A 16,646-nucleotide genomic window follows, 5' to 3' on the forward strand; every position below is an offset into this window, starting at 1 on the left:
ACACACCACACCCTCCACACGCACCCTACCCAGCCCTGAAACCGTGCAAACACACCACACACGTGTACATTAAAAGAAAAGAACATGTGCCGGCCTCACCAGAAACACCATGGATTCACGACACACTTGATTTTGATTGAACGCTTTGTCCTTGTGAGTCCCTAACCTGTTCTGCTCTCACGCTCTCCCCCTACCCCACAGCCCACAGTGTGAGAAGCTGAGCACCTGTTTTTATGGGGCAGAATGTCTAGGGCCCAAAGGGTCTAGAGACAACATCCCCACATGCAGAGTGAGGCCTGGAGTGCTGGCCCACACCCTTACACCAGCCCTCAGGAGGCAGACACAAATCGATCTCCGTGAATTAGAGCTGGTCTCTTCTACATAGACAGTTTCAGCGAAGGCTCAAACAATAAACCAACAAAACCAAAGCAACACCTTGGATGAAGCAAAAGCCCTCTCAGGTAAAGCACAGAAGCTGAGGTAGGGAGGGTGGAGCGTCACAGAGATGAAGACCCTGCCCTTAAACTCCACTCAGAGCCAGAGGACTTCACTGTGCAGGCCTGAGCCTTGTTCAGTAGGCTTTGTCTGTAAAGGGCTCAACAACAAGCATTTAAAAAATTTTTCGGTATGTACACACACGTGCACATGTGTTCCTGGTGTCTGGAGAAGCCAGAAGAGAGTGCTGGATCTCCTGGAGTTGGATCTCATATAAGGGTTAGATGAGCCATCCAACATAGGTGCTGGGAACCAAACTCAGCAGCAAGTACTCTCAATCACTGAGCCAAGTGATCAGATGACAGGTTGGGGTCTGTGGGGAGGGGGAGGATGATTGCCGTCCCTATGCAAAGTTAATACCTCTTTACAGAGTCCAGGTGAGGGATTTCCACTCTTTCCTTGGTCTGGTTTGTCTGGTGAATTCTTGGGCCTGGATTCCCTGGTATGATTAGAATCTACCCATGTTTTCACTTAACTCTGATAAAACTAGGGTGTACCCTTTCCACTCCCAGAGTAAGTTATTTATCAATGTGGTGCTGGATGGATGGTGTTGCTCATGTGTCCACCAGGCAGTCATCCTTCATTCTCAGAATAAAGTCAAAGACTACTCATAAAATGGAGTCTCTCTGGACAACACACAACCCGAAAAACTACAGTTTTATGCAATATGGAGTCATTTATGTTGGGACACAGCTTGATCTCAACAATTCCCTGTTGGAAACACTGTCCTTGGTGCTACCTGTAGGCACGACACAGGCCAAGGGGGCCTAACAGCCCCGTACCCCACCAGCAGAGATCCAAGACCAGGTCTAGTTACCCCCTTCCCCCAGTCCCACGGCCACCCAGGCCCTGAGAACAAGGCCATGGTTAATCCACCTCCCAGCAGATCCTCTGTCCAGCCAAGGTGGGTGGGAAACCAGAGCTGCTTCCTCAGCCAGAGAACATTCTATACCATTCTTGCTCATGCTGTTTAATTACCCGATGTTTTCCTTTGGGGAAGACCTGAAATTGCAGAGATCTTGGGGATTTTGGAGGAATGCAAGGCCTAATTTTACCTAATTAGGAACCGTCTGGGCGGTGACGGTGATGCGTCCCAGAGTTGGGCCATGCAGACCCTGGGCCTCCTGGGCGGCAGGGGCCTGGGGGCACTGACGCACATGTTTACCTGAGGTCCTGGGCTGCAATCTGGTTCGCATTGGGAAATCAGACTGTTTACAGGAGGCCGCAGCTGTCTCTCTGTCTCTTTGCCTTTCATTTTTCTGTGACGTTCTGCAGGTCTCCCTGGCCCCCCTTGGGAGGATCAGCAGCATCCTGCAAGACCAACCATCCTTTGATGTACCCACTGCTCTCACCACGGCAGGGGGATTGCTATTGTGGAGACTGTGGGCACATTTTGTCCAGGGATTTCCAGAAGAGTGTCTAACCTTCCAACCAATGTCAGTTAGCACTCTGCACCCATGCAACAGCTGACTGCAGTAGATGCTTCACTCTGCACCCATGCAGCAGCTGACTGCAGTAGTTGGTCCACTCTACACTCATGAAGGGACCACTCATGCAGATACTGTCTGTAACTGTGCCCTAGTAAAGCAATGCCCCAGGGATGATGGCACAGAAATGCCTGATGCTTATTGCTTTCTTTCCTTCCTTTCCCTTCCCCTCCCCTCCCTTCTCCTTCCCTGCTCCCCTGCATCCCCCTCCCCATTTCCTCCTCTTTGTCCCTTTCCATTGTGGTTAGGTGCAGTTCGTACCTTTAGTCACAGCTCCATGACTTCCTGGGTAGAGCATTTAGCTCTTTAATAACTTCTGAGAGCTCTGGGTGTCCGTGAGACCGGCTTTGACCTCCTGGGACATATTTGTCACTGTTGGCATTCGCTAGTTGTCATCTTAAACACTTTTATTTGTTCTGTTGACCACAAAAAGACAGGCATTCGGCAGCTCAAGCAAGCTGTCCCCTGTGTAAGGAAGGCAATGGCAGATCGCTGCCTTCTAACTTGACTCCTGGTGGCAGCAGGATAATAAACATTGCTAATCACTCCTATAGTGATGAGACAAGGTTTTGACCCCAACACAAGGTAACCACCACTGCCCCAGGGGGGAACCCCAAGAAACTCGTGCTTCGCTCCCCAGAGTCCTGCATTCCGCCCACACCCCGAGGATTGGCAAAATAAGACATGATTGGAAGGGACAGATGCTCTGGGCTCAGGATACTACCTGCACCAAGATGGAGGTTCCCGAGCAGAGGGTGGCTTCCATGTTGTGAGGTGGTAGCTACGGGTCTTATAGAGAGGACAACACAGCCAGGTGAATGTTCTCCCGGAACTCCGGCCTTGCTGGAGGAGACACCATGAGCCTTTAAATCCTGCACAGCTCAGACACTTGGGGCATAAGGCCTAGTGTCTTCTCATGGTGTTAGTGTGTATCCTGGGCTCACAATATCACACAGTGCAATAAAGACTGTCGCCTGTCAGCTCTGCATGTCCCTGCCTGGGGCCAGGCCCCTCAGCCTCACTGTCCTCTGGTGATGAATGGTTTCTGTGAGGAAGTGACAGACCGCAGAGTGCATGCCTGTGCCTGCCTCAGCTTCTGGGCTGCGAGGGACACTTTGTTGCTGGCTGCCATGACACATGCTTCGTGACAGCAAAACCGCTCCACGTGATGTCTTCTGTGCTCACTGTCTCAATGTCCCATTCCCCTGCCATGGAACCCAAGGTCACAGGGAACTGGAACTGAGCCCAACACCCTTGACTGTACCTCTGTCTCCCTGCATAATGGTCCCTACATTACCTGCCCCCCAGTTTCATTCTGCGTGGCCACAACTCTAGCCTTTGTCACCATCCTGTGTACAAGCAGTCTTCCTGTCTTTTGTGGTTGGTTTCTTCCATAGCCCTCCCCTCCACGACAACCCTGCAGCAGAGCATGACAGGGCCTCAGCCCCACCACCCAACACCCCTTGCCGACTATGGGGACTTCCTGCCATCCCTGGGCTCAGGGCATGACTCAAGTCCCTGAGAAGCCCGGCACTGAGGGGCCTCACTGCAGCACGGACTTCCCACAGGACATGGAAGATGTGCTTTGTGTGCCTGGGCAGAATGGCCCACAAGTTGATTATAAAATCTGCTGGCTCAATCAGTTTTTCAGTTTATTGCCCAAGGCTGCAAACCTTTTTGTGTTTAATTGATTTCTGCCGCCTCCACCCTCGGCTATGTTGTTGTCAAGGCTCTGTGTATTTATGCTGTCAAAGCTGCCACCCCACACATCAGCACTGTCTCCCAGGGATGGAAAACCTTGTCCTGCCGGGGCCAGTGTGCTCCACCTTGAAGGCAGCTTGCTTTTGTCTCTGGCTGGGGGTGGGCCTGTCAGACACTAGTCCCCGGCCCTCACTCTCTCTGCTTTCAGCGTCTCAATTTTCCTTCCTTCTCATCTTTACCAAGGCCCTTCTTCTCTTAACACGTAATTAGGTTACAAGCTTGGCTCCTACTTTCTCTACAAATTCTCTTAAGCCAAGTGCCCAGGATAGGCATACCACGCTGCTTCCTGGCACTCTTATTGCCTCTGTTTGATGCACAACTCTAATTATGGGATGGATATTTGATCACAGAGCTCAGGCGCCAATATCCTGGTTAATAAGCTCACAGCAAGGACCGAGAATGTGGCTCAGTTGACAAAATGCTTACCTTGCAAATAGAAAGCGGGGGAACTGAATTTGGAACCTGTGTAGTGATTCAGGAGCAGGGGTACACATTTGTTATTCTGGTGTGGGTCAGATGGGATGCAGAGGCAGGGGGCTTCTTGACAGATGGCTGGCCAGTTAGCCCAGCCTATGGGATGAGGTTCCAGGTGGATGAGAGACCCTGTCTCAAACAAAGGTTGGAGGTGTCAGGGGACTGACACCTGGGGTTGTCCCCTTACACACACACACACACACACACACACACACACACACAGAATGAAAGTTCCCTCTGAATCCTTCTCACCCTGATCTTTGCACCAGCCAGTCTGTGCCCCAGTACCCACAAAGAGACAGAAGAAGACATCAGATCCCCTGGAAATGGAGTTACAGATAGCTGTGAGCCACTATGTGGGTACAAACCTTGGGCCTCTGCGAGAGCAGTCAGTGCTCTTAACTTATGAGGCGTCTCTCTGGACCAATGTTTCCTTTTTTGCCCACACAGTCGGGACACAGTAAGGTCAATGTATGTAGCCAGTACCACAACTTTCTTCAGATTTCATTGTGAGTCCAGGTTGCTTGATACAGCTTGATGTTGTGCTGTTGCGGAGACACAGGTACTTCTGCATACGCCCTCTTTGTGACCATCTCTGTGCTGACAAGTGATTGTTAGAACTGAGACCCAAGCTGTGATACGGGACCCAAGGGCTATTCACACTCCAAGTTTAAAAGACGAAGATAAAGAGCCTAGCAGAGGCGTGAGCAAGTTCGGTGCTCAGAGTCCTAGGCTCACTAGGAAGAGGTCCCACTGCTGGCACTCACAGGAACCTATGCAGTGGAAGGGCCAGAGAAGACGGGCTGCCAGCTGTCCAGAAGAGCTGGGGTGGGGTGCCTGCCACCAGTCAAGGGTGATAGGTGGTCACGTGACTTAGTCTAAGCGCCTCTTTTTAACACCAAAGATTCAATAAGCTCCCTCACCTGGACAAATCAGGTGTGCTGACACCCACACTGCAGTGACCCAGCAAAGCAAGCCTGACACCGGCCACACGCTCTTCCCTCCCCAGGTATCCGGAGTGTTTCCTGTGCAGCTTGTATGGTCCTCTCCCACTGTGTGCTGAGACTCACAGCCGCTCACAGTGGTGACAGAGGCTCCTGGCTGCCCTCTTCAGTGACAACAGTTTGAGCTTTGAATCTGAACCTGAGGGGGCTCTCACGCTAACTCTGAGAAAGTTCTGACTGTTTTCATGTTCGAGCATTTCCTTTCTGCTTTTGAGGTCGCATCCTTTCACAGGCGGCTGCTGTGCTTTACAGGGGCACCTGTCTTGGGCACGGTTACAGAATCCTTGCAGTTTAGGCAGAAGTCATCTTTCACGGCTGCTCCTTTGAGGGGAGGCCCGAGCCTGGGTGACATTTGCAGGCCAATAAGCTAGGTCTTTCCTGCCTCTCGCAGTGGAGGTCAGGTAAGCTGGGGTCTGGGGGTCATAGTGACAGTAGAGTCTAGTTTACAGGAGACACCTTCTGCCCACTGCCACTCTTGCCCACATCTCTTGCCCCTGTCTGAGTGTACCTAAGTTGAGTGATGAGCGTGCTAGCCCCCAAAGTTCTGTCAAGAGAGTTAGGAGTGACCTACGCCTCTCTAACTAGGCCATCGTGTGTATCTCCAGGTGCAAAGCCGTAGCCCTGACGTCAGGCAGGATGAGCAGAGTCTTGTGATAAGGTAGGCCTTAGGGGAAGACTTCCCACGTCCAATAGGAATGCCTGTTCTTATGTCATGAGAAAGGCCCCAGGCCTGGAGCTGCGTTCCAGCACGTAGCAAAGAGGATGTGAGCCTGGGCCCGAGGCTTTGTGACTTCTGACTTCCATACCTGGGACCAAAGACAAAGGCAGAAACTAAGCAGGGTCATCAACATCTGGCTATGGAGAGCCAAGCCCACCCCAAGGTCCAAGGGCCCCTTCATGTCCTACCTGAAGTGTGGGTGCTGAGCGTCAGTCCAACCGGGGTCTACTGAGGCCAGATTCAGGACTTTGAATGTGGTGTGCTGCGTAGGTAGAAAGGGGCAGCTCTGGGACACAGGGACCCCCCTCCCACCCTGATTACAGAGTTTCAGCTGGAGACAAAGGAAGCCCTGGGGGCAGGCTGGGGCTACTGAGACAGCTGTCACATCCTGTTCTCTAATGGAAGAGTTGAGCCCACGTCCATAGATTACCTTCACCTCTCAGAAAGAACTGACCACCGTGGTAGCATGTAGCCAGTCACCCATAGCTCTGCCAGTACAGCCTCTCAATGCTGGTCCAGCTCAGGGTCCCTCACAAGGGCACTTAGTTCAGTGTGGTAGCTGCTGGGTGAGGGGCTCTTTGTCCCAGCCAGCCAGGGTTTGTTCATTTTTCTCAATCAACACTGACACCTGGTGGTGCCTCATGCAACTGCAGCCAGCCGGTCTAGTTTCCAAGCCTGAGACTTTGGGTCCTTCAGGAGCCCAAAGCCCTCGTACAAGGCATTTTGTTTGTTTAGTGTTGTTTACTTCACTGAGACAAATAAAGACATCTGTGCTGCTGACTGCTGCAATCAGGTGTTGAAGTTGGGGCTGGAGAGAGCTCACCGCTTAAGAGCAGTTGCTTCTCTTGCAGAGGGCATGAGTTCAATTCACAGCACCTACATGGTAGCTCACAGCCACACCTGCAGCCTCACTTCCAGGGGATCTGATGTCCTTTTCTGACTTCCTCAGGCAGCAGCTCCACTCTGGCAGAGGAGGCAGGAGGGTCAGGAGTTCTCGATCATTTTCAGCTACATGATGAGTTTGAGGCCAGCCTGGTCTCCCTGAGCCTCTGTCTGAAAGCCGTATGTGTTCAAATCGGTTCTATCTGTACATAAAACATTCAAAGTCAGAAACACACAAGTAGCTGGGCAGTGGTGGTGCACACCTTTAATCCCAGCCCTCAGGAGGCAGAGTCAGATGGGCCTCTGAGTTTGAGGCCAGCCTGGTCTACAGAGCGAGTTCCAGGGTGGTCAGGGCTACACAGAGAAATCCTGTATCCAAAAGAAAAAAAAAAGAAAAGAAAAGAAAAGAAAGAAACAGAAAGAAACACATAAGTAAAATGCTCCGTGCCAAGCGCCTGCTCAACAGACCACAATGGAGACGGAAATCGGAAGCCATCTTAGGTGGAAGTCATTTTTACATTTTCCCTTAATTCTTTAATTTCTCACCTGTATATCATTTGTAAATTAGTCAGTGGTTTCTAACACTGGGCGAGGCTACACTAAGGTCCTGAAGAAGATGGCTCCTCAGCCACGCCTTCCTCTTCTCCAGGCCCTGAGGCGGCAGGGTTTCTCAGCAGTCCATCTTTCCTGGTGCTGCTATGATCTCTGTTGAAGATGGTCACACAGGTGTGGGCAACCTTTACACACATAGCATCATACCATACCATCCTTTACACACATATCACACATGCATTCATACACACACACAGTCCCACTCACACACCACACACACATACACCACACAGACACACACATCACACACTCCACACACATCCACACACACCCCACACATCCCCCACACCCCACACCCCCACACACCCCCACACACTCCGCATACCCACACACACCTCACACCCACCCCACACACCCACACACACCTCACACACACCCCACAATACCCCCACACCTCCCACACCCCACATATCCCCACACACTTCCCCACCCCACACATACCCCACACACCCCACACACCCTCCACACCCCCCCCCACCCCCCACAGGTGTCATTCCTTGGGTGCCACCCAACCTGTTTTTCTGACAGGATTTTTCACTAAAAGTGGGAATCACCAATTAGTCTGGACCGGCTGGAGCCGCAGAGATCGCCTGTCTCCTCAGTGCTGTGCAGACACTTGCAGCAGCAACACCCAGCTTTTGACATGGGTGCTGGGGATTGAACTCGGGTCCTCATGCTTAGAGGGCAAGCACTTTACTGACTGAGCCACCTCCATGATTTTTGGTTTGTTTGTTTGACTAGTATACGTTTGTTGTACAAAGCAATGTGGTTCATATGACATTTTAATAAAGTTTATCAGCCACTTTGACTATTGTTGGCCCCTTTTACCCTCCCCCCCCCCCCCCCCCGACTCCCCTCACTTTCACACCTGCCAGGTCCCATTCATCTCCTCAAACAGTGGGACTCCAGCCAACCGGGCAGCCAGGCCTTGCCCCTCAGTCTAGGGACACAGCTGCAGCTCAGGCAGGGGCTGCATTCTCTAGTGCATGCTGGGAGCCATTCTCTGCATTGTTTGCTACTGGAAAATTCAACTTCTGTGTCTTCCCAGGGGCGGGGGCTAGCTCTCCAGCTGAAAGACGGCTGGCCGCAAGGCTGTAGTTTAAACACCCTGACTGCTGATGCCAGAGCTCTCCCGAACCTGACAGTCTCGTACTGAAGCCCTGGCACCATTGAACCCGGATTTGATGGGCAGATGTGTCCAGATTGCCAAAGCCAACAGAATCTCTGGGACATTGTGTTGAGATCTGGCTGTTCCCTGATTTAAGTGGCTCTATGTTGTGTAAACAGTGGCTTCCGGACTATGCCTTGCCCATTTCACAAAGTGGCATTTGGCTCCATTTTGAGCGCAAATATAGTCAGGATGACTCTGCACTTCCTGTACAAGCAGACACCAGCACCTGTCCAGCACCAGCTGTGAAGCACAGGCTGTACAGGCAGACACCAGCACCTGTCCAGCACCAGCTGTGAAGCACAGGCTGACAGCCCTAGTTCTAAAAGTCAAAAGGTGTCATGCTACAAGCTTAGCAGACTGGGGCCGTGTGAGCATAGAGACATAGCAGAAATCTTTTCAGGAAAGCTGGGGTCAAGGACTTGTTGAACATACCAGACCAATGACAGGATGCAAAACTCTTATCTGGAATCCATAAGTAGGAAGACACCCAATAAATACTTTGATGGCAATGGCTCCACCCACCTGTAATCTGACCATTCCGCATCAAGGAACCCAAAGAGAACTCCCAACTGTCCCAGGAGCTTCAGCTGAGCTTACTCCCACTGCTGACACAGTCTACATTATAGCCATCCATCCATCCATCCACCCACTCATCCATCTGTCCCCCAATCCATCCGTCCGTCCGTCCGTTCATCCATCCATCCATCTATCCATCTACCCATCCATCTATCTATCCATCCATCTATCCATCTACCCACTCATCCATCTATCCCCTAACCCATCCATCTGTCCGTCCGTCCGTCCGTCTGTCCGTCCATCCATCCAGACCAGGTTTTCCAGCTAATCTCTGCATCTTTACTCATTTCTGAGGCTTGGTGTGTCCTCTCCAGCAGGATTCCTTATCTGACTACCTCCATCCCCCACTTCCCATCTCTATCAGTTCTCTGCTTCTGCCTTCAGTTAGGCATCTCTGAACTTCTTGAGTTCTTCAGTGGTCTCTTTAGCTCCTTATTGCCAGTCTGTAGTAGTCTGAATATATTAAGTGATCAATTACTGTGTGTCGTATAATGTATGATCTGAGAGTTGATACTGGTATTAAACATGGTATTTGCAGGTATATGTGTAAGCCTTGGTCCTTCATGTAGATGGGATAGTATGTGTGTGGATGCCAATCCTCCTGTCTTTGTTTTTTATTTTGTTTTGTAATGCTATTTTTGAGGCAGAGTCTTGCCGTGTCTTAGTACTTAAGATAGCAATAGCTTTGCCAACAGAAAGGTATTATGGGAAATCGAAACCGCTTGGCAAATTACAGCCAATGAAACCAATGTACCTTGTGTCCGTACTGTATTTAACCCACAGCAACACTGTGGAAACATACACGTGTCTATCTCTGTTTCTGACATTCTCACAACATACACCTCTGGGTTGCTCATAAGCCACCGCCAAGGGACAGCTTCCCACTGCCAAAGGACAGTCCTGGTTTTGTGTGGGACCAGCAGGACTCTGCCTTGTTTTCCTCCCCTCTCCTTTTTCTTGTTGAATCATAAGAATGTGTGTGTGTACCACTTAAAACCTACCCCACTGTGTGTCAGGAGTTCAGAGAAAAGCTGGGGCTTTGCTTCCACCTGGCTCTCACCGCCCACCCACCAACCGCCCACCCCTCGCTGCAGGCCCCTTTTGCAATGGCCACAAAAGGAAGCTGCTTGCTGCCTGTTAAGAAGGAGGAAGAGAAGGGGGAGGGGGAGAAGCAGAAGGGTAAGAAAGGAAAAATAGCCGGAAAAAAAAAAAACCAGATTCTATGTTATTCCCATTTAAAAAAAAAAAAAAACACTATTTTCCCAAGAGAAAAGCCCTTGTCCATGTTCACTAGCAGAGCCTATTTTTACCAAGATGCCTGAGACATAGTTCCCACGAGGAGTGAAAATCCGTAGACAATGACTAGAAATACTGTCTTCCCTCAGCATCCTCAGGGAACTGATCCCTGGAAATCCCTGGAACTTCAGAGCATTGAATGTTCTGTTCCTTACTTAGGCTGAGGAGATGGTACACGTATGAATTTTTTTTTCTATCTTATTAGTCTACTCTACTTTAGAAGTGGGGTCTTAGCTGCAGCACTCGGGAGAGTGGCCCCTGTACCCCCGTCAGAGCAACAATAGAGCTGTCCCTGATGGTGGAGGTGTGGGAGAGCCAGGAAAATTGGGCCCTTTCTCCTTGCTTGTGCTACAAGAGGCGAACTAACCAGGGCAATGCGCCCCCTGGTGGTGAGTACAGGGAAAGCGGGCAGACTGACCGAACCACTTCAAAATCCACCCCATCTGTGATCTACTGAGCCATGGGAAGGGACTAGTCCTAAAGACCCAAAGCCGCAGGATCTCCACGACTCAGGGCAACAACAAGAAATCCAAGAGGAGTTCCAGTGAGGACCCAGCGTCGATAGTGTTGCAGAAGCCGGAAGCCTCAAACCAGACCCTTTACAACGAACACTTGCAAGTAAAGATGTTTGGCTAGAAGGATTTACTGCCCGGCTCACTGTGTCACACTACAGCTTCCATGACGAGACTGATTTTTCTTTCTTTTTATGTCTTAAATTTTATTTTTATTTTATTGGGGGAGGGGTTGCCAGGGCCGAGGGCAGATATGAAGGGACGGGGAAATGAATGGTATGGGGATGCATGATGTGAAAAGACACAAAGAATAAATAAAATAAAAGGAAAAAAAAGAAGTGGGGTGTTGTTTTGGCTCACCACCACCCCATGTTGGGATTATGGGGTATGGATGCACTCTCGCACCCACGGACTCTGTGAACTTTAACCCCCCCTCCGATCTTCCTGAAAGTCTAGCGGTGCCAGCGCCATTGATTAGCTGCTATTCTGTGTTGCTGGAGCGCACTTCAAGTCCAAGCCATGGACGCACAAGGGGAACATTCGGAAGACACTTGGACGGGGGACCTGTTCTGAAACCTATCCACAAACAGATTTTAGTATGAGTTAAAATTATTTTAACATTTCAAAGTAGAATTTAAAGATCATCATTTTGATATGATTAAAACATTTGTAATGTTTAAAGCGCCTTGTAGCATCTTTAAAATGTAAAGTTTGAGGGGAGGGTCTAGAGGTGAGGCATCCAGAGATACTTCTACCTGTGTCTGAGTGGAGGAAAAGAAAATGGAGCCCCTAATGCCCTCAGAGGACACAGTCACAGCAGGCTGGCCAGCAGCCCGCCAGGACAGCTGGTATATCCACTCCCTGGCCTTTGACATCTCAATACACATACATGTGTATGTTGAGGCCAAAGGTCAACCTTGAATGTTGTTTCTCCAATGCTGCCATCCTGTTTTAGAGGCAGGGTCTCTCACTGACCTGAAACTCATGGCTAAGCTGCCAGGCCAGCGAGCAAACCAGAGAGACAGGATTCCCTCTCCCTGCCTCCCCAGGGCTAGGATTGTCAGCGCACACCACAGTACCCAAAGTTTTCCCTTGAATTCTGGGGAATGAACTTGGGTCCTCTTGCTTGCAAGGCAGGCCCTTAATGCTCACCATCTCAGCTCACCAGTGTAAGCAGAAGCAGCCTGGGAATCGGATTGCCATAAGTTTGAGACCATTTTAGTCTACTTAGCAAGTTCAAGGATAGCCAGCACGACATAGTGAGACCCTGACTCAACAAACAACAAACAGCAAATGCGTGCACACACACGCTTGGTGTTCCTCCGCTCTAAACAACAAACAAGGTTGTGGAACTGGGTCACTTTATACTGATGTGTTCCCTCTACAAAGCAAAGGTTTCATCACCCATGCACGTGCTGTGCTTGGTCACGTCCCCTCCATCACTCTTTCTTAATCCCCTCCCCGAATCTTTTGCAACCTCCACCGTCCCCTTTCACATCCACGTCCACTTTTTAAAGGAGCAGCCACACAACTGTCACGATATTATTTAAATTTAATCTTTTAAGTAATTGTTTATTAAAACACCAGTATTTTTTATTTTATTTTATTTTTTGCAGCATTGGAGACAGAAGTCACAGCCTTGGCATGCTAGGCAAGAGCTCCACCACTGAATTACACTCTACACTCCTGCCCCAAACCCCATTCATCAGCCTGTAGGTCTTGTTTCTAGCCATTTTGTTACATTGGCTTATTAGTTCTAGGAAATCGTGGGAATCTCATACATAAAAACACATTTATGCATTGTAGCATTTACTCCCTCCCAATACTTAGAGTTACTTGTTTTTCTTGCCTTTCTGAAGGGGTTGCCATCACATGACACCCTCCCCTGTGTGCCTGTCTGTGCCCTTATGTTCCCTCTGAGAGGTAGCACCCTCTCTGTATTTGACAGGATTGTCTCTTGTAAATATCTAGTTTCTGAGCAAGGTAGTACATGCAGGGCCAGGCTATTGAACTTCATTACATGAACCCTCAAGAATGACTTGTCCTTTGTCTTAGTTAGGGTTTCTATTGTTGCAACAAAACACCATGATCAACAAGCAAGTAGGGGAGGAAAGGGTTTATTTGTCTTCCAGATCATAGTGCATCATTGGAGGAAGTCCAGACAGGAACTCAAGCAGGGAAGGAACCTGGAGGCGGGAGTTGATGCAGAGGCCACCGAGGGGCGCTGCTTACTGGCTTGTTCCCCATGGCTTGCTCAGCCTGCTTTCTTATAGAACCCAGGAGCACCTGCCCAGGGGTGACAGCACCCAGCATTGGTCCTTCCCCATTGATCACTAATTGAGAAAATGCCTCATGGCTGGGTCTCATGGAGGCTCCTTCACCGAGGCTCCTTCCTATCTCGTGACTCTAGCTTGTGACAAGTTGCCACAAACCCAGCCAGCCCATCATTCCTGTCCAGCACGCGGAGGGGACTTGTTAAATCACTCTTCCTGGAATGTCTTGTGACAAAACTCGGCAACTGTAATACTTCTATGCAAGGCTCCCTCTAGAGAACAGGCTTCTGAGACACCCACGTGACAGAGAAGCAGTGGTTACGCACACACCCTCCCCTCCAACAAGTGACCAGACGGCCACCTATTCCCTCCCACACCAGTCTCTGCATCTGTCCTCCAGCGCTGCCCATCCACAGTCAATGGAGGGCTGGGCTCTAATTGGCTCTGTACCTAGAGCCCAACAGAGGACAGGTACAGCACAGAAAACCATGAGGTCACTACTAAGGGGCAGACTAAGAGGGTTGAGAGGGTGCAGGAGGCTATAGGAGGAAAAAGAGAAGATGGGAGACTGAGTTTGTGCTGTGTATTTACTTAGGGGTCCAGGACCAGGGACTAGTCCTCAGGAAGCCAGAAGGACAAAGACTAGGCATTAAGCCTGGTGACGGGGGGAAGCTGTCAGACTGACTTCCGAAGAGGGCAGATGGGGAAGAAAACCTACCAGAGAGGAGATGAGCATGGAGCCAGGTGTGGAGTCCCATTGGGAGGAGGTATCTGGGATCCTCCACAAGTTGCAGGCGTTTTCAGTGAGCTGAAGTGTGAAAAGCATTGAGCCCCAGGACAGAGCAACTAGACAGCCGGGATACCTGGATCAGCTCTGCCACCTGAGGTCTCTGGCCAGTCTTAGATCTTGCACTGGCAACACACAGGGATACAGCAGCTGGACTGGTGGCAGCAGGATTTGCAGCCCCCACAGGAGCCAGAGTCACCCTTGCAGCCTCCACAGCTGGAGCAGGAACAGGCAGGCACACAGCAGCACACAGGTTTGCAGCAGCAGGAGCCACAGCCCCCACAGCTGGAGCCACAGCCTCCACAGCTGGAGCCACAGCCCCCACAGCTGGAGCAGGAACAGGCAGGCACACAGCAGCACACAGGTTTGCAGCAGCAGGAGCCACAGCCCCCACAGCTGGAGCCACAGCCCCCACAGCTGGAACCACAGCCTCCAGAACAGCCACAGCAGGTCATGGTTCTGATGTTGGCCTGAGAATGGAGTACGTCAGAGGATCAGGAATAGAGGAAAATTAGGACTCAGGCTGCGCATGAATCCATGTCTCACTTTTCACACAGTCCAGGGGGCTTTGGAGAACTTCTAGAGGGAAGGCTGGGTGTACAGCCCTGCTCTGCTGAAGGACATGATAGTTACTTACAGACTGCTCCATGTTAGACAAGAGTGCCACCTGCTGGAAGCTAGGTGGAAAGGCTCCAGAGAGAAGGGCTTGGTGAGGGTAGACATCCATTGGGTGCTCCCAGAAGAGCTGCAGGCCACTGTAAGGCATCTGAGAAAGCCAGAGCCTTCAAAGAGGGTTGTCAGAGGGGTGGGTCTGACCCAGCTAGGAGCTGGCACAGCTTCAGAGCCTCTTTTGGCCAAGTGGTTTGCTGTCCCTCCAACCAAATCTAGTAAGGCGCAAAGGGAGCAGAGTCCCAAGAGAGGGAGGAGACAGGAAGAAGGAGGTGCGAGGCAGGGGCGACCTTAACTGCCCTAGGCACCACCAGGCTGCTGGAGCCCCACACACAACAACAAGAAAAGGGGGAAACCATGAAGTGATCGCGAGTGACAGAATGAATGAGGCAGGGTTGCAGTTGGTTCATGTGATATGTTTTATTGGTTTGTGATATGCAATTTAAGATAAAGCAGGGGTTGTTATTTCTTGGCATACTAGTCTGAGAAAGTCTTTATACTCACCTTATTGTGGCAGCACCCAAGGGTTGACTCTTGCTAAGTTGAGACAAGGCAGAGATGGTCTCATGAGGGCAGATGGCTAAGTGGACGGGCTATGGTGAGGACACTATAGGTAGTATGACTCCAGAGAAGAATTTTCTAGGAGGCAGTGGAAGAGAAGATGGCCTCTTCTTGGGAACTGGAAGCCAATTTTTACTTGGTCCCGTGGGAAGCAGGGGTGCTTAGGGAACATGCATTATGATCTGAAACCCGGTGACATAATTGAAGGGCACAGCTTGAGGGTCAAGTTGAGAGCCTCAGATCTTGTATTAGCAGGATGTGGGGACACAGCAACAGGACTTCAGCAACTGGACTAACAGCAAGAAGACCCACAGCCTGAAGAGCAGCAGGGCTTGCAACAGCTGGACTGGCAGCAGGACCCGCAGCCTGAAGAGCAGCAGGGTTTGCAGCAGCTGGACTGACAACAGGAACCGCAGCCTGAAGAGCAGCAGGGTTTGCAGCAGCTGGACTGACAGCAGCAGGGCTTGCAGCAGCTGGACTGGCAGCAGCAGGGCTTACAACAGCTGGACTGGCAGCAGCAGGGCTTACAACAGCTGGACTGGCAGCAGCAGGGCTTACAACAGCTGGACTGGCAGCAGCAGGGCTTACAACAGCTGGACTGGCAGCAGCAGGGCTTACAGCAGCTGGACTGACAGCAGGAACCGCAGCCTGAAGAGCAGCAGGGCTTGCAGCAGCTGGACTGACAGCAGCAGGGCTTACAGCAGCTGGATTGACAGCAGCAGGGCTTGCAGCAGCTGGACTGACAGCAGCAGGGTTTGCAGCAGCTGGACTGGCAGCAGCAGGGCTTGCAGCAGCTGGACTGACAGCAGGACCCACAGCCTGAAGAGCAGCAGGGCTTACAACAGCTGGACTGGCAGCAGCAGGGCTTGCAATCCCCACAGCTGGAGCAGGAACAGGCAGGCACACAGCAGCACACAGGTTTGCAGCAGCAGGAGCCACAGCCCCCACAGCTGGAGCCACAGCCTCCACAGCTGGAGCAGGAACAGGCAGGCACACAGCAGCACACAGGCACACAGCAGGTGGAGCCACAACCCCCACAGCTGGTGCCACAGCCTCCACAGCTGGAGCCACAGCCTCCAGAACAGCCACAGCAGCTCATGGTTCTGGTGTTTGGTTGAGGATGGAGTAGGTCAGAGAAGCAGGTGTAGAGGAAGATGTACAGATGTGCAGCCTCTGAGCCTGAGGCCTTTATATCCCTGCCCAGGTCAGGTGTAAACTGTGCATGGTCACTTCCTGGTTCCTGTCTGTGTCATAGTCTAGGACTCTCTTCTGTATGGTGTTTTCTAGTACCTCTGGTTTCCTTGTGCCTTTCCCAAACAGACTGCCATGTCCCCCTAGGAATGTTGCTCCTCAGTAAACATCAACAAG

At 51.1% G+C, this 16,646-nt stretch overlaps 1 protein-coding gene across 1 annotated transcript; it reads right to left on the bottom strand.

Annotated features, from left to right (window-relative positions):
- Window positions 1-15,570: 15,570 nt before the first annotated feature.
- Window positions 15,571-16,377, bottom strand: LOC121457619 (keratin-associated protein 5-5-like). The gene has a single exon (XM_041666527.1). It carries the CDS (start codon window positions 16,375-16,377, stop codon window positions 15,571-15,573), a length of 807 nt encoding a protein of 268 aa, XP_041522461.1.
- Between the last annotated feature and the right edge of the window lie 269 nt (window positions 16,378-16,646).

The sequence above is a fragment of the Microtus oregoni genome, unplaced genomic scaffold (assembly GCF_018167655.1).
Source record: "Microtus oregoni isolate MIOR12 unplaced genomic scaffold, Mior012 000016F_ref0000370, whole genome shotgun sequence".
Lineage (NCBI taxonomy): Eukaryota > Metazoa > Chordata > Mammalia > Rodentia > Cricetidae > Microtus > Microtus oregoni.